Source organism: Pollachius pollachius (assembly GCF_949987615.1).
Source record: "Pollachius pollachius genome assembly, chromosome: 4".
In the NCBI taxonomy this organism is placed as follows: domain Eukaryota; kingdom Metazoa; phylum Chordata; class Actinopteri; order Gadiformes; family Gadidae; genus Pollachius; species Pollachius pollachius.
Window position 1 is genome coordinate 13,787,330 of NC_136937.1, and position 22,706 is coordinate 13,810,035.

The following is a 22,706-nucleotide window of genomic DNA, read 5'->3' on the forward strand; positions in this document are numbered from 1 at the left end:
CGTTGAAACTAGAATAGCTTCACCCATATAATCGTTTCGGCGTCGATGTTCTGTCCACATTGTAATACCAATTTATGCAATGTTTCCATTGTTTATCATTGGCCTCAATTCTTAGTAGGCATTTCGTTGTGTGACCCGGAAGTAGTTACATTTGTCGGGCATTCTGGGAAGGCGGAAAAAGCTCAAAAGCGTTTGTGAAATCGACGTCCGCACGTTGCCGCAGTGTAGACGAATACCCCGAAAAACAAAGAAAACGCTTCCAAATACGTAAACCAGGTATGTGTTATGTTTAATTTGTGTGATGGTATATATTCTTAAATGTCGTCAAACTAATGTTTATAAAGGGTTGGTATTTACTTGGTTCAGCTATCCTTAATTCTGGAGGTGTAGCCGAGTAGCTCAGTGTCGCTAACTACAAGATTCAAATGAATGAAATTATTAACTCTTCCACATGATAAACACCCGTATCTAGTATTACGTCTTGGTTGCCTTTTAGTATTTTGGTTTTGCTGCATATATATATATACATATTTAGAAAGATTACCAACTAGTTTAATTTGTAGCCTACGTTGTACTGTGTTTCACTATTTGCTGGCCTAACCCGTCAACTATCAAGCCGAAATAAACCATTCAATGGTCGAGCTGCAATACTAAACATGAGGACATATCTACCGATTTAACTTGAATATTGGTTAAAGTTTAAGCTTGCCACTGTTAAGTGAAAGGAAAATTTAATCTATCAATGTAACCGATGTGTTTTGCTTTTCCTCACAGGACCCACAACATGTCTATCGGCGTGCCCATCAAGGTTCTCCATGAAGCGGAGGGACACATCGTGACCTGTGAGACGAACACTGGGGAGGTGTACAGGGGCAAGCTCATTGAAGCCGAAGACAACATGAACTGCCAAGTAAGTTATATACATCTGCATTGTGTTGACCAATATATTGGTTGTTATTCTACCATGGCTAACCCATACCAATTTAGCCATCCTTTCAAACAGTTTAAAGTTATTCAAAAGTTAGTGGTGCTTCCAATCAAGTCACCTCTGATTTTATGCTCTGTTTACCAAAGTTGGAAGGAAAATCTTCCCATAACCCAAATGTGGAATAACTTTCTCGGATGATGCAGCTGGTGGGGGTTAATTCTATAAGAATCGTAATTTCAAATGAGTCAATATGGTGTCTGCCTTAACCGTAACATAGAGAAGGTTAATGGTTTGCTTTTTTGTGCTTTAATTAAAGTGCTATAGATTTGCTTATTGAGGCCTTCATATTGGCAACCATCCAATATTTGAAAGACCCAAACTTGCAACCACACAATTAGAGTATAGGTACTTTTTCTTTCTTTAGCCCTGAATCACAAGTACCCACTCAAAGGTAATTTTCATCAGCCCCAAAGCATCTAAAGGAGAGAATATATCTGAATCAAAGGGAGGAAACCTTGATGATACAAGGAAAAGAGCCCTCCGTCCAGGAGGGCAATAGTTGTTGTTCAGGGAGACTTGTTATGTATCGTAAAACGGAAACAAAAGCATGATTGATATTTAATCAAACTACATTAGGCAAGCTAGTTTTTTTTATATAGTAGAAAATGCGAATAGAAATTTCTACTCTTAACTCACTCTAGATGTGATGATCCATGTCATCGTTAAAGTGAAACAATTTTAGTTTTAAAATAATGTAAGATATTATCTAGTTTTTTGTGTGACATGCTGATGCCTAAATATAGCTATCCCATGAATTCAATTTCACCCTATACCTGATTTTATAAAATAAAAATCACTGTACTGCGGTGTAAAGGATGTGTTGTAACGTTACATGTAGTCATTGCAGTAGAGTATAACATGTACAACATATGTAACGGCACTATTTGACGTTGAATACATTTTCAGTGTGTACAAAGATTAATTTGCCAATACAATTTTTTTGTGGAATGATTTTTGTAAGTATGGCACAAACTCCCCAACTTTTACTGCTGAACATTTGTTTTATTCTAACGTTGGGCTACCTTTGTCAAATACTATATGGTTAATTGAGGAACCATAACTAGGATAATAATAAATTCAACAGCCATTTTCCAGCCTATTAACCTGACCTGTATCTCCCTCTCAGATGTCCAACATCACTGTGACCTACCGCGATGGGAGAGTAGCCCAGCTGGAGCAGGTCTACATCCGTGGCAGCAAGATCCGCTTTCTCATCCTACCAGACATGTTAAAGAATGCACCCATGTTAAAGAGCATGAAGAACAAGAACCAGGGATCAGGGGCCGGGAGGGGCAAGGCGGCCATACTCAAAGCTCAAGGTTTGTGCCCGCTTCTACTGTGATTTGTCTTGTACAGACCGAAATTGATGTGTCATAGAAGTGAGGTGTTCTGTATTTGGCACTCTAACTCCCAGTCAGACCATATGGATACTATATTTATTGTTTCAATTGTTTCATGTCAGTGTCTTTGGTTAATTAATGTGCCTATGCTTGTTTCCTGTGCAGTGGCGGCCAGAGGTCGGGGTCGTGGAGGAATGGGAAGAGGCAACATCTTCCAGAAAAGGCGATAACTGCTGCAGCGGTCAACTGAGGAGTTTTGCATTGTACAGACGTTTCTTTTGTTGTCTTTCGACGTTGGAAACAATGGTCATACTTTTGTTTTTTCTTTGTCAATGTAACAACATGCTTTGCAGTATTCTGCATTTTTCTTTTTTTAAATAAAACACTTAACACACACTTTTTACTTCATTAAAACATCCCCAGATATTTTAATTCCAATGCCTCATGTACCTCCCAGGGATTACAAATGCAACTGAATGTGTATCAGGGGCAAGCTCTGTTGGCAGTTGTCCATCACAACCAGCAAACTGATCAATATCAAAAGGACATTTGCAATGATAAACAGTTGCAATGATTTCCAGAACTTCAGTATCAGCGGAGTCACGAACAGGCTGGATAAGGACCCCCCCCCCCACACTGGCCCTGCCGTCTCTGAAACTATTTTCTGTTATTTCATGGTGCTTGACTAATTACCAAGTTCCGGAGTATGGGTCAAGATTTGTCATTTATGTGGAGCACGATACAAAAGAAGCCAATGTATTTAAACGTCAAGAATTGCATACCGAATACACATAAAGCTGATAAAAAAAAAAGAAGTAAATTTGAACGTCTGAACAAATCACTTCTTGCCACACGGGGGCGTCGACACTACATAAACTCCCCCAAAACTCCCTCTGGCCTTTCGTTTTATTCAGAACCCAACGGGGGGCTTTCAGAGATTGAGACTCCAATGCTATTTCTGTTGAGAATTTCGTTGTGGAATTGGCTTAAAAGCGGCGTGCTGTGACTACATCGCTACCAAGGCCTGTCTGCGCTGATTGGTCCATCCGCACAGAGTTGGAGGTCTCCCTCCTCTCATGAACAAACAGCCTGCTAGCTACAAGCTACAGCAACATCGATACATCCTCGCTTGGAAAAAGACTTAATACCTCTACTGTGGGTCTACATGATAAGGTACCCTTTTGATTCCTTACATCTAGTGGCTCCATCTGTTATGAATGACCGTTACTTCAGTCTTGTGGATGATTTTCTGAATCCTCATCCCAATCCCGACCACATCTGTGTGCTGACATCTGGCAGCCTGCTAGCCCCTCGCTGTCGGAGGTCTCTGGTCCCCTGACCGATCGCTAGGATGTGTTAACCTGGACCAATAGGACGATTGATCTCTCACGACGTTGACAGAAGTAATGTGAAGCTGTAGCGCCTCAGCTAGACGAACCCTAATGTGTTTTAAGGTCATGTTCTACGGCGATATAAAATATAATTTTGGATACCTTTACAAAGTTGAAGCGAATAGTTATACGATCCGTCTTTTGAATATAGGATGCTGTGGGATGAAATAAACATTTAACTCAGTGTAACGGAACGTTTTGGTCGATCGTTGCAGTGGTTTCTCGGATTAGTTTATAATGTAAATGATTTGTAGGATATGAGTTTCGTTTGCCTAGAGGTAAAAGCAAGTCCATCTGACTGAATGTGCAGCTGTATCCAAAACGGTCAACATATCCATCTTTCTAATTCACAAGTATGCAAATATATTTAAGTATCTACACCCTAGTAAAACATTCCAGTCAGTAATGGTTTAGGGTGTAGGCAGGGACAGATGAGAAAATCCACACAATCCCATGAATGAAGAAAATGTATTTTTAGCTTTAGCATGTCCACTCATCTAGTGATGGCAATTTATTTTGATATTGGCAGACAATTCAGAATACTTGACCATGGCAGATCTGAACGTCCCATCCTAGAAATCGTTTTGGTTCTCTGAATCAAATTAAACTCGGTGGCCCAATTTTACTCTGCGTGCCTACGGAAAATCATCAGTGCATTCACAGCTTATCTCGCTTTGGCTATGCAAATCAGCTAGAGTTTTCGGTTGATCTTGAATGAGGCTGACAATACTTCAGTGTTCCAGATGACCCTGTGATTGTAGGACTGGTTGTGCTTGTTTTCGCTGGAACCCAAATAGCAACAACCCCTTGATACTTTCTGAATGGCGAGCAGCATTGGGTCATGTGACTGTTGTTATGGTAAGAGGCGCAGGACAGCATCTGGAGTAAAGCAGCTTCTGCTTGCGTTTCCCAGAGCTCAAAGGCTCCAATGCCACTTACTCTTCGGATCAGGGAGGTCCAGAGATTTGTGTGATTTGCAGTTATAGAAATTATGTTGCACTATATCTTTATTCTCTCTCTCTCTCTCTCTCTCTCTCTCTCTCTCTACATTCAGGGTATGTAGCAGATGCCTTTATCCAAAGAAGCTTACATAAGGACATTTGCCAGAAGAAAGACAAAAAATATATTGCTGTTGGTACATGTGCCAGATACTTCCAATAGCTAGATTTCCCATTCCCTGTATACAACAAAGATAGCCATGATAAGATGCTGAGTACTATTTTTAAGTGCCAGGACGCACAATATACAATAAGTCTACATTAAGTGCCAAGACGGACAAACTAAGTACAAACTAATAGGAGAGTAAGGGAGGAAGAGGGGCAGTTCGGGGGTAAGGGGGGAGGCTATGCAGGTGAATTCTGAACGGGTGAGTCTTAATTCTCTTGCTGAAACTGCTGAGCGACTCTGCGGTCCTGACATCTGAAGGGGGGCTCATTCCACCATTGCGGTGTCGAAAAAGAGTTGTGACTTTATTGTGCGACCTTTGCTCGCTCTTAGAGATGGCGGTACCAGGCGTCCAGCTGAGGTAGTTGAGCGGAGTGCTCGAGCTGGGGTGTGTGGTTTGACCAACGCTTAGAGGTAGGCAGGGACAGTTCTGTTGTCCGCCAAGTTGGCCAGTACCATTGTCTTGAATCTGATGCAAGCTACTCAACTACAGGGAGCCAGTCGAGATCACGGAAAAGGGGGGTCACCTCTCTGTCTGTCTGTCTGTCTGTCTGTCTGTCTGTCTGTCTGTCTGTCTGTCTGTCTGTCGCTCTCTCTCTCTCTCTCTCTCTCTCTCTCTCTCTAGACTCACTTATTGATCACAGTGACTTAGGCTAGTGATAAGACAAGAAGGCATGTTATCTGGATTCTACATAATGATAGCAAACATTGGCTATCGCAGTAGCCAATGTTCATTCAGAGACCTTAAAAGGTATGAGCATTACCGTACATTGATGACGAAGAGATAGTTGCTAAGTTACATCGAGGTAACCTGCTGTGGCCTACATCAAAGGGCATCCTTTTTTTTATTTCTTCTTTCTTTTACAATTGCAGTTTGGCACAATAAAGAGTTCTTGTGGATTAGCACTTTTTTCTCACGTCAATGACCTTGAGAGTTTTGAATCTCTATTCAAACTGTGAATTGAATAAGGTTGTGAGATCAGAATGAAAAAATAGTATTTTCAGGAGGAGCGGTTGTCAAAACTAACTCCGGAGGAGATATGCTACGTTCAATTCAATACAATCTACAGATTCCGATTTGTTGTTCAGAATTCTGATGTACGGCAATATGTGACCATCGAATGATGTTTGGGGTTTTGCTTTTGGTCAGAGTTTGCATTTTGCTTTTGTTGGCCTATTCTTTAAGAGATTCTGATGCATATTATCATAGGAAATATGATAAAATATATATTCAAAATGTCTACATTATTGCTATTCCTATTGCTATTAATTTCCCAGTATCATAAGTATACCTGGTATAATTGTAACATATAAATCTTTTGAAAAGAACAAGAAAATGAAGGAAGATTCCTTGTAGCAATTGTGGCATTACTGGCTAAAGAAACTAAGGTATGGAAGTCTTCTTAAGATCAAGCTTTGCTAGTCAACGATGATGCACGGTACTCTCACAAATCAGACTTAAGCACTGCTGGATCCGAGATTATGGGCTTGGCGACTTTGAGGTAATCAGCAACAACGTTCTCTGTGGGCTTTAGATAAAATAAGTTCCTGCCGTAGGTGTATTTCCCATGCTTGGCCTTGTCATTCTGTATTTAACTGGAGCCACCAGTTCTTGTTTTTCTCTCTCTCTCTCTCTCTCTCTCTCTCTCTCTCTCTCTCTGGATGGAAACGTCCTTCAGGAAACTATGTTAATACTTTGATTAAGAATTGTGGCGATGGTAATCAACCAGGTTGTATAACACACATAACAAGCAGAACCGTTTCTTGTTTAACAAATACACTTCTCATGTCGAGCCTCTTGGAGATATACTCATTGAATTCACGTTCACGTGCAACACACATGCCTGTGCGGGATCACATTTGAATACAAAGCAAGCTGTTAATTCATCGGATCTCCCATTTGCATCAGGTCCTTCGCCCTGTCCCCCGCGGCCGCCCTGCTGATGGAGCAGAGCTCCCACACCTCGGGCTAGCGGAGCACCATGTTCCCCTGCCACACATCCTCCTGGTCCTCCACCCATCCCCCGGTACCCTGCGGCCCCAGCCAGCCCCCTCCACCAGCCCAGCGGACCCAGACTCAGCCCCTGCCTGACCTGCTGTGCAGCTGCCCGGCGCCCGCCCTGACCGCCGTGCTCTCCGCGTGCTCTCCGGCCAACCCCGACCCCATGGAGTCCCTGATCGTCATCACGGAGTACGAGCCCAGCCTGCCGGACCCCCACGGCGGGGACGAGGAGGTGAGACAGGGAGGGACTCATTGGAGCACCATCGTTTTCTGGTTTAGGAAATGAAAATAAATACACTGACTCGTCCTGTAAATAGAGACTTGAGGGAACAACGTTAGAGTGTTTGGGATTGTCCCTCAATTTGTTTGTTTATAGTCGCAGGGGAGGGAAGACTGTTGACCTATAGAGTCCAAAATAATCAGAATGTGATCATGTGTTCATTTCATGTTGTCGTAGTTAAATGATCAAATATTGTTTTTCTTCCAAAAAGTCGTCAAACTATTTTCCCCAGACTAGTTTTCCATCATCCGTTTCAATCAAAACAGTTCTACCAAAGGCTACAGTATTTAAGCTTAGTTTTTTTGTCTGAAGTCATTGTCAACCCTGACAATATCTGATGTTACTTGGGAGGGAAATGTTTTGCTTTCCGCATTATTACACTTTCTCAGCGGCTGTGAGGTTGTGTGTAACTCTGTGCCATTTGTCTTTAGGGGTCTTGAACGATCGAGACACAAACAATAGTCATGCATGTGCAAACAGCATGCATGTCATTAGCTTCAGGCTTAATAAACACTTATGATGTGTAGGAGCCAACCAACAAACAAAAAATCGGTTTGACATTATTTCTTTTCTACTAACAAACCTTAAACCATTACAGCAATAATCAGACCTGTTAACCTGTCTTGTGTTATTTCTAAAGACATAGTCTGTGTTATAATAGCAAAATGTCAGCTAGTTGTATGAGCTGCTGGGCTCCACGGTCCCTTATTTGGCGTTGTATTCTCTGTGTTCCCCTCCAGGTGGAGGACATGGACAGCTCTGAGACCCCAGACCCCGCCCGGCCGCTGCTGGCCCCTGAATCCTGCGACCTCCTGCTGTCCCACAGCGTGGGGGCGGCGCTGCTGGCTGCCCCCCCCAGGGGACGGCTCAACATGTCGGACAGGAAGCTGTCCCTCCAGGAGCGCTCGCAGACCGCCACCTCGCCCTGCGGCTCCCCGGGCCTCGACGGACGCTACATCTACCCCTCGCTGCCCTTCTCCCCTGTCACCTCCCCCCACTCCTCCCCACGGCTCCCCCGCCGGCCCACCGTGGAGTCCCACCGCGTCTCCATCACAGACCTCCAGGTACGCCGGCGCTACCTGGACCACAGACATAAACCTTCTCAAACCTTATAGTGTTGCTGTGCTCCGGTGGCTCACCGGGTAGAGCGCGTACCATTTAGAATCAGTCCTGAACGCAGCGACCTAGGTTTGAATCCTTTGCTGCATGTCCTCCCCTCTATCTCAAATACCTTATTGTCTATGTCACTCTATAATAAAGCATGAAAACAATGACAAGTCTTTAAACCTTATAGTATTACAATTACATCATCCCTGGCTCCTACACAGCCTGCGAAGGAATCTTTTAGCACGGAAGGGGAGTCGGACCTTATCTGCAGAGCGAATCTCGTCTGGTAACCAGGCTAAGTCGTACCATGGTTTCGATTTTTGAAATATGGATCAGTCCATTAGGACTGATCCACATACTTTTAAGAAGACGCTCAGCTATAATGGGTGAACATTATGCTCCTATTAGCACGTGGCATTTAGAGGGAAGATTTTAGCACTCTAACGATGGCCATAAGGAAGCAGACTGTCTCCCATTCCTCCATAGTTAAAAGCAGCTGACGCACCATAAAACAAAACATGAAGAAGAATCATCACATATGCATTATTTACAAAAGTACCCTGTGTCCATTGTTTCAGTAACATGTAGTACCACTTAACTCATAAATAATAATTTTAATAGTTATGATTATAAACTCTTATTCTCCTTTTTCTCTTCTTCTCTTTCTGCTTCTTTGAAGCAAAACGGATAGGAAGGCAGTTAGATGTGACGGATTGAATGCCATGTCATGTCATATTCACTAGATACAAACATAACTTCTCAAGCAGCTGGTAGCCCTTAATTTAACCAGCCGGCAGGCGGTAAAGTAATTCATCAGATTGTTGTGTTTGCTCTTTGCCTGATGCCTGCTATGATGCTGTCCACTGTAAGATTAGGGCGCTTTGCTTTACAGTTCAAGTCGTCTAAACTGACTGGAGCTCATGGCCTTTAAACGTCTGCTTCTAAATCTTAATGTCACTTTCAAAACCAACCAAACCTTTAAGCCTAAAAACAAATTATTTTGCTTGGTTATATATTTATGTATGATATTCAATTGTCTGTAAATAACTAATAATTTCTCTGCCAAAATAACTTAATTTATGGATACCATGAAATGCCTATACCGCTCAATAACATCCTTAGAGGATGTGCTGCCCTTGTTAAGTCTCTGTATAAGGCTTTTGGTATAAGGCTTAGGCTTTGGATATTTATGAAAAATGCTGGCAGCACTGCAAGCCAATCAACCATAATATAACACAGTTGAAAGAAAACTGGATTCATTAATTGGTGTGTGCTTGTGAACTGGCTGGCGTCCAAGAGTGTTGTGGCAAAACAAAACCATCACTAAATCCTCAAACACTCAGCATGTTACAGAGCTATGATGAAAACATTTGATTTGTGTGCTGGATTGATTTAATCTCATTCACCCGAGTTGAACATGCCATTCAGGAAGCACTTTTGTGTTTGCAGTTTGGGTCATCTTGGATCATCTGCGGTCATCTTTTTCAGAATTAACAAACATTGTTAGTTGTTGTTTTTGCACTAAAGGCTAACATCTAGATGGATGACATTGCTTAATGCTAATTATTAAAAGGATAACAATTGTAATGCTTAAAGGGATGAAAATGCGAAAGGCTAATAGGAAAAAGGATAATAATGCTAAAGGCTAATGCTAAAAGGACAATGATGATAATGCTTGAATGTGTATTAATGGTACAGTCCACATTTTAAAGGTTATTTCTTCCCATGATTTCTTTCCTGCCAAGGACTGTGTGCAACTCAACCAGTACAAGCTGAAAGACGAGATCGGAAAGGTACCCTCATACAACACACACTCACAAACCGACTACACACACCCAAACACTCTCACACACAAACACACACGCTCTTACTTCATAGTGTGCACCATGGAGGGGCCTCAGTGCCTCTGGTTTTGTTCCTGCCCTCATTTCCCAGACTCTTTGTAAGCCACCCGGACGTGATGGCAGAGCTGGAAGCAGGATGAGAGCCTGTAAAAATAGATGTCTCCAAGGTGTTCAGGCTGGATGTGTGTGTGCTAGAGAGAGAGAGAGAGAGAGAGAGAGAGAGAGAGAGAGAGAGAGAGAGAGAGAGAGAGAGAGAGAGAGAGAGAGAGAGAGAGAGAGAGAGAGAGAGAGAGAGAGAGAGAGAGAGAGAGAGAGAGAGAGAGAGAGAGAGAGAGAGAGAGAGAGAGAGAGAGAGAGAGAGAGCCTAACTCTCACTACCCAAGTCTTGCATGCGTTTTTGTTCGTTTTTTAAAGGGTCAGCTTTTCCAGTAATGGTTCCATTTAGGTCACACAAAGTGTTTGACTGAAATGAATAAATCTTCGAAATGGGAGAAATTCTCAAGTACAAAAAGTCAGCTACTTACAGCTAAGAACGTTTTTCCAGAGCAGTAGTTTCCTATTGGCTGCAGACCCTAGTAAGAGGGAGTGTGATGTTTGTTTTGACAGTGGCCCTCCAATTTTCACCTAGGGAACCCAAGGTATCTGTTTTTCCTCAACTTCTACGACATACCCGCATTTCTTTAACTCCCCTCCCTCATTGGCTCCTGCTATCCACGTACTGCTAATGGTTCAGGATTCTCTCACAAGCACTCCCGGTTAGGTTTCCTGTCTGCCCATTTGGGTCTGATCTGTTGTTGTTCTTCCTTTCTTAAGTGTCCCGTTTGTGTGGGAAGAGACTCTAAATCCACTTTGTCTCATGAGATGGAAATCACCATAGATATTCTTCCCTCACATCAGCTCAGGATAGTGAAGGAGCCTGTATGTGTGTGTTTTCTTTTTGTGTGTTTGTGTGTTCTTGGATACATCTCGTGAACATCTTTGGTTCTTCTCCTCTGACAAGGGCTCCTATGGTGTTGTCAAGCTGGCCTACAATGAAGATGACAACACGTACTATGTGAGTCAGACTCTCTCACACATTATGGATCTATACAACGTGCTAATTGTGCCTGCATCTCCAATTCCAATCCAGTCTATTGTCTCTGTATCTACTGCCACCTATTTTGACAACACAAGATTATACAAACAAACAAAAAGGATAGGTGATATACTCCATACTGTAATGCCCAAGATACAGTCAGGAACTGAGGATAAACTATCTAACATAAAGTTTAATTAGCATTATTCAGTATGACTTCATTTTTGCTTATTTTGTATGTAATGGGCCAAAACACTACAAAAGCATCTAGGGTTTAAATAAAGTGTTTTTGTTGTAGGAAATTGTTAAGGAAAAAGTATTATCGATACATATTGGGCTACAAAATGTCGCTGTATCTTAGCATATTTTTATGTGTATTATTGTGTTTGCACCACTCTGTAGGCGATGAAAGTGCTGTCCAAGAAGAAGCTGATGAGACAGGCGGGGTTCCCACGTAAGTCCTGAGCCAGAGGCAGATGGTTAACGCACTAGACAGGAAGGATGCTCCTCTGAGGCATGAAACCCCCTTTTGTGTGCCCTCCTCTCCTCTCCTGTCCTCTCTCCTCTCTCCTCTCCTGTCCTCTCTCCTCTCTTCTCTCCTGTCCTCTCTCCTCTCTCCTCTCCTGTCTTCTCTTCTCTCGTCTCCTCTCCTGTCCTCTTCTGTCATGTCCTGTCCTCTTCTGTCCTCTCTCCTCTCTCCTCTCCTGTCCTCTCTACTCTCGTCTCCTCTCCTGTCCTGTTCTGTCATGTCCTGTCATCTCCTGACCTGTCCTCTCCTCTCTCATCTTCTGTCCTCCTCCTCTCCTCTCCTCTCCTCTCCTCATTTTCTCCTCTCCTCTCCTCCTCTCCTCTCATCCGCCTCTCTTCTCCATCCCACCAGGAAGACCTCCGCCGCGAGGAGCTAAAATCCCAGAGGGCACGCCTCAACCCAAAGGACCCCTGGAGAGGGTATACCAGGAGATTGCCATCCTTAAAAAGCTGGACCATCCCAACGTGGTCAAGCTTGTGGAGGTGAGTTTGAAAATGAGACGATGGATGTGTTTGGACATACTTTATATGGCATGAATTAACAGGGTCCAGGGTCTATTATTTGCAGCTTACAATATAATATATCAATAATGTAATATAACAAGCGAAAAGGGAGAACAACCTAGTGTTCCCTTGGTTTTTACATAAGATTACAGGAGAAGATAACTTGAATTAAATATGTGATTTATCAACACTGACTTAAGAGCACACTTCATATGCAGATGCAGTAGTTACGAGGTCCCTTCAGAAGTTCAGGTGCAAGCCTGAACCGCCTCAAACGGCTCACTTACCAGAGTGACTGCAGAGAGTGTGGTGGAACAAACAATGAAGATATACATCAACACTCAAGGATGTTAATGTTCGAGTCCCGGATACCTGATTGTTCCACTGATTGTCGAGCATTGAGCGTTCATGCGCACACTCACATGTATGCGTATGTGTGTGTGTGTGTGTATTTATATGTGTGTGTTTATGTGTGTGTTTGTTAATGAATGGCAGAGAGATATTTCCACTCAGTACTTCTGGTTCGTTTTCCTCCCAGGTTTTGGATGACCCTGGTGAGGACCATCTGTACATGGGTAATTTGAACACACAGACACACACACACACACACACACACACACACACACACACACACACACACACACACACACACACACACACACACACACACAAGACAACCACTATTGTACATAGATCCCTTAACAGCTATTGCAAGACATGGATATTGGGTACCTTGAAGAAGTGATGTTAAGACCATCTTCTGTTCTTTTACAGTGTTTGAGCTGGTGAAGAAAGGGTAGGTGCTCTTATTACACCCATTGTTAAGCTCGGTATACGATCCACCTCAAATAAATAAAACATTGTGTGTATGTGTGTCTGACTGTGTGTGGTTGTGTTTGTGTATGTGTGCGTTCCTGTGTTTTTGGTTCTTTGCGTATGTGTGCATCATCCTGTGTGTGTTTGTCTGTTGTGTGTGTGTGCATGCATGCCTGTATGTGTGTGTGGTTTTGTGTGTGTGTGTGTGTGTGCTCCCAGGGCTGTGATGGAAGTTCCGGCTGAAAAGCCTTTCAACGAGGACCAAGCCCGCTTCTACTTCAAGGACCTTCTCAGGGGAATGGAGTTCTGTGAGTTCAATCTCCTGTCCTCTTCCCTCCATGAACCACACACACACACGCACGCACACACGCACACACGCACACGCGCGCGCACACACACACTCACTCAGCCTTCCCACTAGTGGCATGATTTTGCACCTGTAGTTTGAAGATTAATCAGGGGTTGTATTATCTAATATCTAATAACTAGTTGTCTTGCCGACAACTAGCATCTTTGTTATTGAAAAGTAATAATTAGCCTTCTCCAGGGAGACTGGCGCCATTGGGTTTCATAGATTAAAGTCTATTTTTAGTCAAATTGGATGCAAAGACCGATATCAGCGCATGCTGTTCCCCGTGTGGAGGGAAACCACATTATGCTCACAGCCTTCCTCCTGTTATCATACGTTCATATGCTACACACACTATGTTACAACGTGTTTACTGTGGTGGATTCAGAGGAGACCCTGTCCACTAGACCGCTGCAGCAAACGTGGAGGACCTGTTGTTCAATATTGTAATTAGTATTTTGCATTTGCAAGCGCGTACACAATCGTCCACAATGGTATTTTAAAAGGCTTTAAATAGCCGTTTATAAAGCAATTCTAGTAAATATAATATATATAAATATATAAAAGGTAAAAAATATATCTATACATTTAGACAATACTATACATATAATATTAAATATTATTACATAATAAAATATTTATATATATATACATCTGTACCCGGCAGTGCATTACCAGAAGATCATCCACCGAGACATCAAGCCGTCCAACCTGCTGGTGGGGGAAGATGGCCACATCAAGATCGCTGACTTTGGGGTCAGTAACCAGTTCGAGGGGGCTGATGCTCTGCTGACAAGCACGGTGGGGACGCCCGCCTTCCTCGCCCCCGAGACCCTATCGGAGACCAGGAAGAATTTCTCCGGCAAGGTGAATATGTGGCCGAGCCGCTGGCACCCCCTAGTGGTGGTGCGAAGGGTGTTACAGGCAACAATTACGAAGGAAGTTTTGGATATTTGAGCGTGATTTTTACGTTTGTGCGCGGGCTTTAAAGTTTGCTAACATGTCATATGCCCAATAGACAAAATCAGTTCAAGCTCAATGTGTAAGATTTATTCACATCAAGATCTAAACTGATATATAAAGGGTTTAAAGAAATCTATATTACTCCTCCACTGTAACCATTTGCGGTACAGGAAATGGGTATTGATAATACAAATGTTTTTCCTCCCTCATTAATGAATCATGAAGGCGCTGGACATCTGGGCCATGGGAGTGACTCTTTATTGTTTCCTCTTTGGAGTGGTAAGTCTGAGCCCCTGTTTCTTACGCCCACATCATCTATCTTGTGAATGAATTATGTATCAACACTTATGTGTATTGCTTAATTCACTTTATAAATCTTGACTAAAATTTTATTTTCAATGAGAGCACCACAATGAAACAAAACATTTTTGTGAGTGTGTGTGTGTGTTACACTATGAATTAAAATAAATAGCAATGTTACTTTCATATTTTATTTTAAAGCCTGAACTTTGGAGCAGATTAAAGCTGCAATAAGCAATTGTTTCTCATCGCTACAGAGCTTTGAATGCCTGAGAACCTAGAACAAAGCAGGCTCAGCAAAAATGGATGACAGCAACTTTAAAAAAAACGATTCCCATTTATTCTATCCCCAGTGTCCATTCATGGATGAGCGCATCCTGTGTCTTCACCAGAAGATCAAGAGCCAGCCGGTAGAGCTGCCACCACAGTGAGTGCTCACTCCTCAAAATGCTGGGGCTGTGCCAAAACACGCACGTGTGACGCATGCACCGCCCGGGGAAACGATGTCCCAAAAGATTTGGGTTGACTTCACCACGAGCGTCACATTTCTGTAGACCATCCCATGCGTGTGAACAGATCCAGTAGAATATGTATCCGGTGATGACCCTCCTCTCCCAGCTGCATATTTCCATACGTTGATTTGAAGCAACACATTGTTTACTCAACCAAACCAAACTCTCCAACAAAAGCAAGGATAGAATCATAATATGCTGTAGTAGTTTCTCCATTATGCTCCACGGCTGGGAAAGCTACATTTCTACCTTTGAACATTTCTGTCCGATGAGGTTTCGCCAGAACGGCGTTTGGTGACAAATGTGCTAAAAGTAAATTTCGGAATCATTTTACGGAAGCGTATTTCGGAATAATATTTTCGTATTTCTATTTTAAAGCCTGTGCGGGCAAGGCAATGTTACCCCTGTGGGATACACTTGTAGCTAAATCAGTATGCAGTGTCGGTTCCCAGTAAGGCCATTCAAGCCCTAAATCATAGAACCAAAGATGTTTCATGCCTTCAGTGGTTTGAAGTTTAAATGAACTCGGGCCGAGATGGGTTTTCCATTTGTCTTTCCCTGCCAGCGCGGAGATATCGGAGGACGTGAAGGACCTCCTCCTGAAGATGCTGGACAAGAACCCAGAGTCCAGGATCTCCATCCCCCAGATAAAGGTTCTCCCTCTCTCTCTCTCTCTCTCCCTCCCAGCTGCTTTGCTGTGGGCTGTCTTTACACGGCGCGGTGAACCTCTGCAGGGCCCATCAGTAGAGCGTGTGTGTGTGTGTGTGTGTGTGTGTGCGTGTGTGTGTGTGTGTGTCCAGGTGCACCCGTGGGTGACCAGGCAGGGTGCTGAGCCGCTCCCGCTGGACGACGACCACTGCTGCCTGCTGATCGAGGTGACGGAGGAGGAGGTGGAGAACTCGGTGAAGCACATCCCCAGTCTGGCCACGGTGGTGAGTCCTCCGCTGAAGCATGTAGTTGGGGTGCGCTAGGCCTCTTCTTGTCCTCTGTCACGGTCGGAGGAAGATGTTTCGGGGAGCGCTTAAAGAGGTTATTTTATAGGTAGGACGGTAAAGCTCCGCCTTTCCAACCACTTGGCTGGCGCTACGTGATGTCATCCTTATTCACAACGTCACAACATTGCGTCGTCACAACGTCACAATATATAACAGACCTTACGACCTGCATCCGTCAATGATGACTCACCACCTCCATGTTTACAGTATGTCAGGGTGAGCGGTGTGTTGCTTCCCTGCGCTCATGCCGCAAAATATATGAATAAATATGGACCCACATGGAAACCAAGCTGGAGTGTGTATGTGTGAATCAAATGTCTGAAATGTATGTCCTACCGGGGCGTTTTAGGGCACGATCCCAAACAGTTTTCGTCTCATCTCGTTTTGCCCGGTCGCTTCTGAAACGTGAAAACCCTACCATGCGGTTTACAAAATACACACAGACACCGGTGAGGGCATGTCATAGAAATCACGTGCAGCTGAAACCGTGTTATTCACATTGTACCAAAAACCACATTAGATCTCTGCTCCCTGTCATCTGAAGGATTTGAACTGAACCAGGAACTGCCTCAAGGTGGTCCCCATGTTTAACAAGGGTGCCCTGGCTGGAGGTGTGACACTGGCGCTTGTGTCTCCGTGCGTCTCCCTCAGATACTGGTGAGGACTATGCTGAGGAAACGGTCCTTCGGGAACCCCTTCGACTGGGGCCGCAGGGAGGACCGCGGGAGCCAGAACGCCCCGGCCCCCGTGCTGTCGTAAGGAGACCCTCCTTCAGACAGAGCTCCATCACAGATAACCAATCATGGATCATTGATCGTTTGTAATTGGTCATTTACAACTGTTCGTGGCTCTAGCCGTTTGCTGGACTGTGCGGTTCTATGGTCTCTAACCCAATCTGCCTGTAAAGCTTCAATACGAAACGTGTCAAGTCAGGCTTATCACAGTATGTGACAAGGCCCAGGAAGCCTCTGATTTCCCCAGGGTTCTGTGGAACTGTAGTTTCTTGTGATTGTTTGATCGTTTGATAATTGAATGGTCACACACCTATGTGACCATTTTCCAATGTTTTTTTACGGCCTGCCCTGAGATTTCACAGCCCTGACGTTTCTAAGTAGCGACCGGGCGAGTAACCATAACGACACCACACCGCACCCCCCTTTACTCGTGTTTGTCTCCTAGGAAACAGGGGAGCGCGGATGGTGTGATGAGCATGGACCTGCCCTTCGTAGGCCAGGACGTGGCACTCTCTTGAGGCTCTGAGGAGGTGTGTCCCCCTTCCCCCTGCCTGCGGACTACAGCACCACCCAGCATCCCTTTTTACTTCACGTTCACCAACCCACGGAACGGCTCCTCCTCGGGCTGGAGAGCGCCATCTGACGGGGACCACAGCGGGAGGGGCGAGAGTTACGCAGTTTCAGATTTAACAGTTGGAACCGATTCCCTTTTTGTCTTTTGGAGGAATTCCGACGAGGAACTTGTGGCCCTCTTCACTCTGCTCTCTCTCTCCCTCCTCTCTCTCTCCCTCCTTACTGCATGCCCCTGTTCCCCCCCCCCCCCTCTCCCCGTTGGTTTCAGCCGTTCTGTGGTCGTGTTTGTATTATAGATCCGCACCACTCGTTGATGGCTCCATTTCGTGATCTTTAACCTCAAACGCCACCCTCTGTGGTGCTTTTTTTTTCTTTTCTTTTTTTTTTACTGTAGGAGAAATACAGCAACCACACAAAACTCTTCCCGTTGTAACGAAAGACTAAGCCCAGGTTTACTGACAGTGATTGTCTGTCCAATCCACCGTCTCCTACTGACTGCCGTTCTGGCCGGGTTTTGTGACATATATATATATATATGTTGAGGGAGGTGTGAAGGAATTGTACAGTTTATTGAATTTAAGTGATGGTAGGCCACCCTTTACTTAACTAGTATTATCTGAACGTTTATAGTTGCAGAGTTACCGAAGTAGTTGATATGTTTCGATGATCTTCTTAATAAGCTTGTTGAAGACTCTCACAGTACAAATAAACACATGGCTCTATTTCTAAATACAGACTTTTCTAGTCACCATGGCAGCATAGCATACCAAGTAAGATTCCCCTTTCCTCAATTTGTCAATTTGTCTGAGTTCTGATTAACCCGACTTAGAACCACCTCAACACAAACTAATGTCCAGACAATTATGTGATTAACTGAACCCGTGTTTAACTTGCAGAATAATTAATGGGTTACCATCTTCAATTCGGAATTAACATCAAATTATACTAAAAAGCCTATAATTTGCAAACGCAACCAACATCCAAGATTTGGCAAACTTATTTTTATATAGAAATTCTGGTACTAAAGTTGAGTCAAGGAATTTTTGCTGCATCAATGCGTCATATGCAGCCAAACGTCAACTGTTATGAATGCATCCTACAGTAAGAGTCAACTGTTACGGACGTCAAGCGCCAGGCTAGGCACCAGCACGTCACACCAATACACACCCGGTCAGGTGATTGTTTTTCCATCTAGTTGAGCTTTACTCAGTTTGTGCCCTGTGACATGATGTGAGATCAGTTTGGAAGGCACATGTTTGTTATGTACTGTGTATGATGTAGGCGGTATTTGATGCCAGTGGTATTAAGATGAGGACGGTCTAATGACCACTCTGTATATTACATCATGAACAGCTATCAAAAGCCGCCATTCCTTTTAAATTATGCTGCAGAGGAACGAAAAGGGAAAAATATTTCACTGCTTTCTATCGTTCATTTTCTTGTGTTTTGAAAGACGTGTTTTCGTTATGTAATATATAAAGGACAGATGTTTTTAAACGAACCAAAAAAAAGACATCAAAGTATGTTCAACTGTATTTTGTAACGAGTAGTAACTTTTAAGACCTTTAATCTATTAAACCCTTTTATAAATGTATTTCGTAAGCGGTTGACTCCAATATAGATTTTGAGAAGACCTTTGTGAAGCTGCAGAAACTTTTGTAAAAAATAATAATAATCTATGCATGACATCTCTACTAAGGTTTAATTTAAAATAATCAAAATCTAGTATGAATACACTGAATTATTACAATTATTTCCAAATAGATAAATCTGTTGACCATCATCAGTTTTATTGATTGAGCCCAACATCTGTAAAATCTCATTCATTCAATTGTTTTGATATATCATTTATCTTATTTTTTCTGTAAGATCACCTACATATTATTTATTTGTACTATGACATGCATTTATACAACGAATGCTTCCACACATTGGCCATGTCAGCACTTTAGCGGACTAGCTGGGATTTTGTCCCTTGTCTCGTTGCCTGTCACGCTTTACTTTACATTTTGTGTGTTTTTTTTTAAATATTACTATGCATTATACAAACTGTCTCTTTCTCTGTACGGTATGAGTGTGTGCCCTGTAGACCTGCCATATAAACTAATGTGCTCATTTAGAGGAGAGGCTGATGTGCACTGTCAAGACAAATTCAAATGTATTTCTTGTTAAACATTTTTATTTGAACACAGCAGTATTCAAGAGCTACCGTGATAAAGTAGGATTATTTTGTTAACATTGCATTTTCTGAGGCGTTCTAAGGTCTTGGTCACAAAGAGTTGAAGGATTATGGTAGTTTGTTGAGGAACTCAATAAGTCGCAATGTTAACACAAATAAGTCGTGATTTATCCAAAAATATTCTGCTAAACTGTCCATGTTCTAATAAAAAGGCTACCTCAGTTGACCACCTATTTACATGTTAAAGCTAAAGTTTGCATCCTGTGCTCTTCTTTTTATGGGGACGAATTTAAAAACACAAGATTGCTCTGAGTGGTCATCCGTTTTTGCCCCAACCAACACCATATTGGGCAAGTGTGCCATATCTGTTACAGCAAACTGTTATTATACTGTTGAAGGCTACCTACATGACATTTAGCTTCTCTCCCCATGTACTCAGTTGAAGACACTGGCAGGTCAAATGGTGCCCTGTGTTGTTAGCATGACTTTGCATTCTGTAGAACTATTGTAATTGATTTCAGTGAAAGCTTAGGGGTCTTTTTTCCCGAATGCATGCCAACATACTGGACATTACATTACATTTGGACTCTAATAGCATGCTTAAGAGATCCTTAGTTAAAGGACATCCTCAATTATTATACTATACATACTGTATCTGGTTCACTATTTGAATAAAATACAATTGCCTTTCTGTAATGTTTAGTGTCAATGTTATTTCATTATTCCAATTGTAGTAAATTGTCACCAGAGTCCCTATTAAGTTCTGGGTGATAAGTTTTCAAATAGTTTTGATAGGCTAACACAATATTTTGGAGAAAAAAAAATCAAATTTGTCTAACATTTAAACCTAAGATGCTCTTAAATATATTATGAGTGTTGCCTACTGCAAGGCGTAGGCCTATCTAAAAACATTTTACTTCAAGATTGCAGATTCCATCATTTTATTTGTATCTACAATACATGATACGAATATACTTTAGCTGTAGTAAATCAACAATATTGAACTCGAGTTTGCAGTTTATTCAGAGCATTTGTGTTTGGTTCAATGGTACATTTCAACAGATTGGGACACAACATCTTGCTGTTGGGTTAATTAAAACGTTAGGCCTAGTTGTTTTTTTCCCCTGGGGAGCCATCAGTCCCGTACGCTATGGCGCACCCTGAGTGGTAGTGTAATACTCTTGGTGTTGTTGTAATACTCTGTATGGCCACATAGTGACACTGACATCAAAATATTGTAGAAATAGTTTAATTTTTAGGAAGGTGCTATTTTAATGTAGGTCGTTACCGCAGGCTGTAAGCACTTGATGTCAACCCCGGAATCAGATGTATAACCATTGAGTAGCCTATGGGTTACTTAAAAGTAGCCTATGGGTTACTAAATGCAATTAGCATATGCCATTATGGGTATTGTTTTTACATTTTTATTTAATCTTTTAATCATCTTGATTATCTTAACCCTCTTTCAGATTGATCCCTTTTTTTTGCCAGATGAAAAATAACAAATAAAAGCTTTGGTTCTTAAAAAACAGGTGGACACTAAGTTCTTCGGTATCAAATCAATCGATTAGCTACAAATCTGGCATTGATTCGACAAATAATCAAATCGTTTCCTTTTCTTTTAAATATCCACTGCATCGGACAGAACCGGCTGAATCCTTAAATGATATGCGATCCTTCGTAGGTCCACGCCGCTGCCACCCCTCACTGTAGTGGGCTGAAACCAGCAGGCGCTGGTCTAGTTTAGTGATGACATCATCCCACAGCTCGTTCTCTCATTGTGGCTGCCCTGCCCTGTATGTTCTAACCCAGTGGTTTTTAATGCGTTACAATGGGCTCCGATTCTGTGCATGACATATGAATATTGTTATGATGATTATAATGAGACGAAGAAGAATATAGAGCTTTATTTGATGTGTGTATCTCAAAGTGCCTACAAGACATTGCAGCAGTTTCCTCAACATGCATGTCCTCTTTTTGTGTCCCCGTTTTTTTCCTGGAGCTGCCCTTAGTCCCTTCAATAACCAGGTACCAACATTGGCCCATAACGACAGCACATCCCATAGTGAGCTGAGGCCCCAGCAATGAGGAATGCCTATATGCTTGATTTACAATATGAATGAATATTCTATGAATATGCAAATTGTACATTGAGGCAGCTCCCACTTATCTCTGGCTATCGTGTTTCAAAAACCCACCAAAGACAATTGCCCTTATCTCACTCCTTCTTCTGCTTCCGCATTCTCTTTTGTCTGTGGTTTCACCTCACCACGCTCACCCAACCAGCTGCATATTCTCTCTCTCTCTCTCTCTCTCTCTCTCTCTCTCTCTCTCTCTCTCTCTCTCTCTCTCTCTCTCTCTCTCTCTCTCTCTCTCTCCCTCTCTCTCTCTCACACACACACTTTACTTGAGAAGTTCTATGAAGGGGTGGGGTTTAGTAATCACACTGATGTCTTTTGTGGGCAGGGTGTGGACAGATCGTGGTCCATGGGTCAGTGTGATGCATGGACCCCCATTACCCCCCTAACCCCTTACAGATTTGGGGCTAATAGGGTTCGTGGTGGTTGATCATGGGGTGGTCATGCGGTTTGATAATAGGGGTCGTGGTGGTTGATCATTGGGAGGTTGTGGTAGTTGATCATGGGGAGGTCGTGTGTACGTGTGCGTGTGCGCGCGCGCGATCGTGCGTGCGTGCATACGTCCGCCTGCATGTCTGGAGGGGGGACAACCTCGGAGCATCAGAGAAACAACTGGTTCCAACAGGCTTTGAAAACCAGGCGAAGTGATTCGTTCGTCAAGGTCAAGGCAATGCCGAAATTGGCTGGGCTTAAAACAGCACGCCGCGGTGTTCACATCGTGAGCTGCGCTCCCTGTGAGGCGGTGGTTCGGAGGTGACTACAGATGCTGATATACTACCGCCGCACGCCTCACACCGGGGGGAACGTGAAAGAAGCACGAGTCAGCAGATCGCGAAGTGCTGATCGTAGTCAGAGCACCTTAAGGCAGAGGTTAATTGTTTACTTATAGCAAAGCTGCTGTGAGCGGCGCAGGTAAAAAAAAAA

The 22,706-nt window shown here is 43.1% G+C and overlaps 2 protein-coding genes across 2 annotated transcripts; both read left to right on the forward strand.

Annotated features, from left to right (window-relative positions):
- The first annotated feature begins 171 nt into the window (after positions 1-171).
- On the forward strand, positions 172-2,744 carry snrpd3l (small nuclear ribonucleoprotein D3 polypeptide, like). Its single transcript, XM_079735800.1, has 4 exons — positions 172-276; positions 775-910; positions 2,115-2,307; positions 2,494-2,744. Exons 2-4 carry the CDS (start codon positions 785-787, stop codon positions 2,556-2,558), a joined length of 384 nt encoding a protein of 127 aa, XP_079591926.1. The 5' UTR covers positions 172-276; positions 775-784; the 3' UTR covers positions 2,559-2,744.
- Positions 2,745-3,336: 592 nt separating this feature from the next.
- camkk2 (calcium/calmodulin-dependent protein kinase kinase 2) lies at positions 3,337-20,259 on the forward strand. The gene is made up of 17 exons (XM_079734123.1): positions 3,337-3,501; positions 6,793-7,117; positions 7,906-8,229; positions 10,018-10,065; positions 11,117-11,170; positions 11,594-11,645; positions 12,072-12,202; positions 12,762-12,798; positions 12,998-13,019; positions 13,259-13,347; positions 14,056-14,255; positions 14,577-14,630; positions 15,005-15,078; positions 15,729-15,816; positions 15,964-16,095; positions 16,810-16,913; positions 17,338-20,259. The coding sequence occupies exons 2-17, from the start codon at positions 6,866-6,868 to the stop codon at positions 17,408-17,410; spliced, it is 1,734 nt and encodes a 577-aa protein (XP_079590249.1). The 5' UTR covers positions 3,337-3,501; positions 6,793-6,865; the 3' UTR covers positions 17,411-20,259.
- Positions 20,260-22,706: the final 2,447 nt, after the last annotated feature.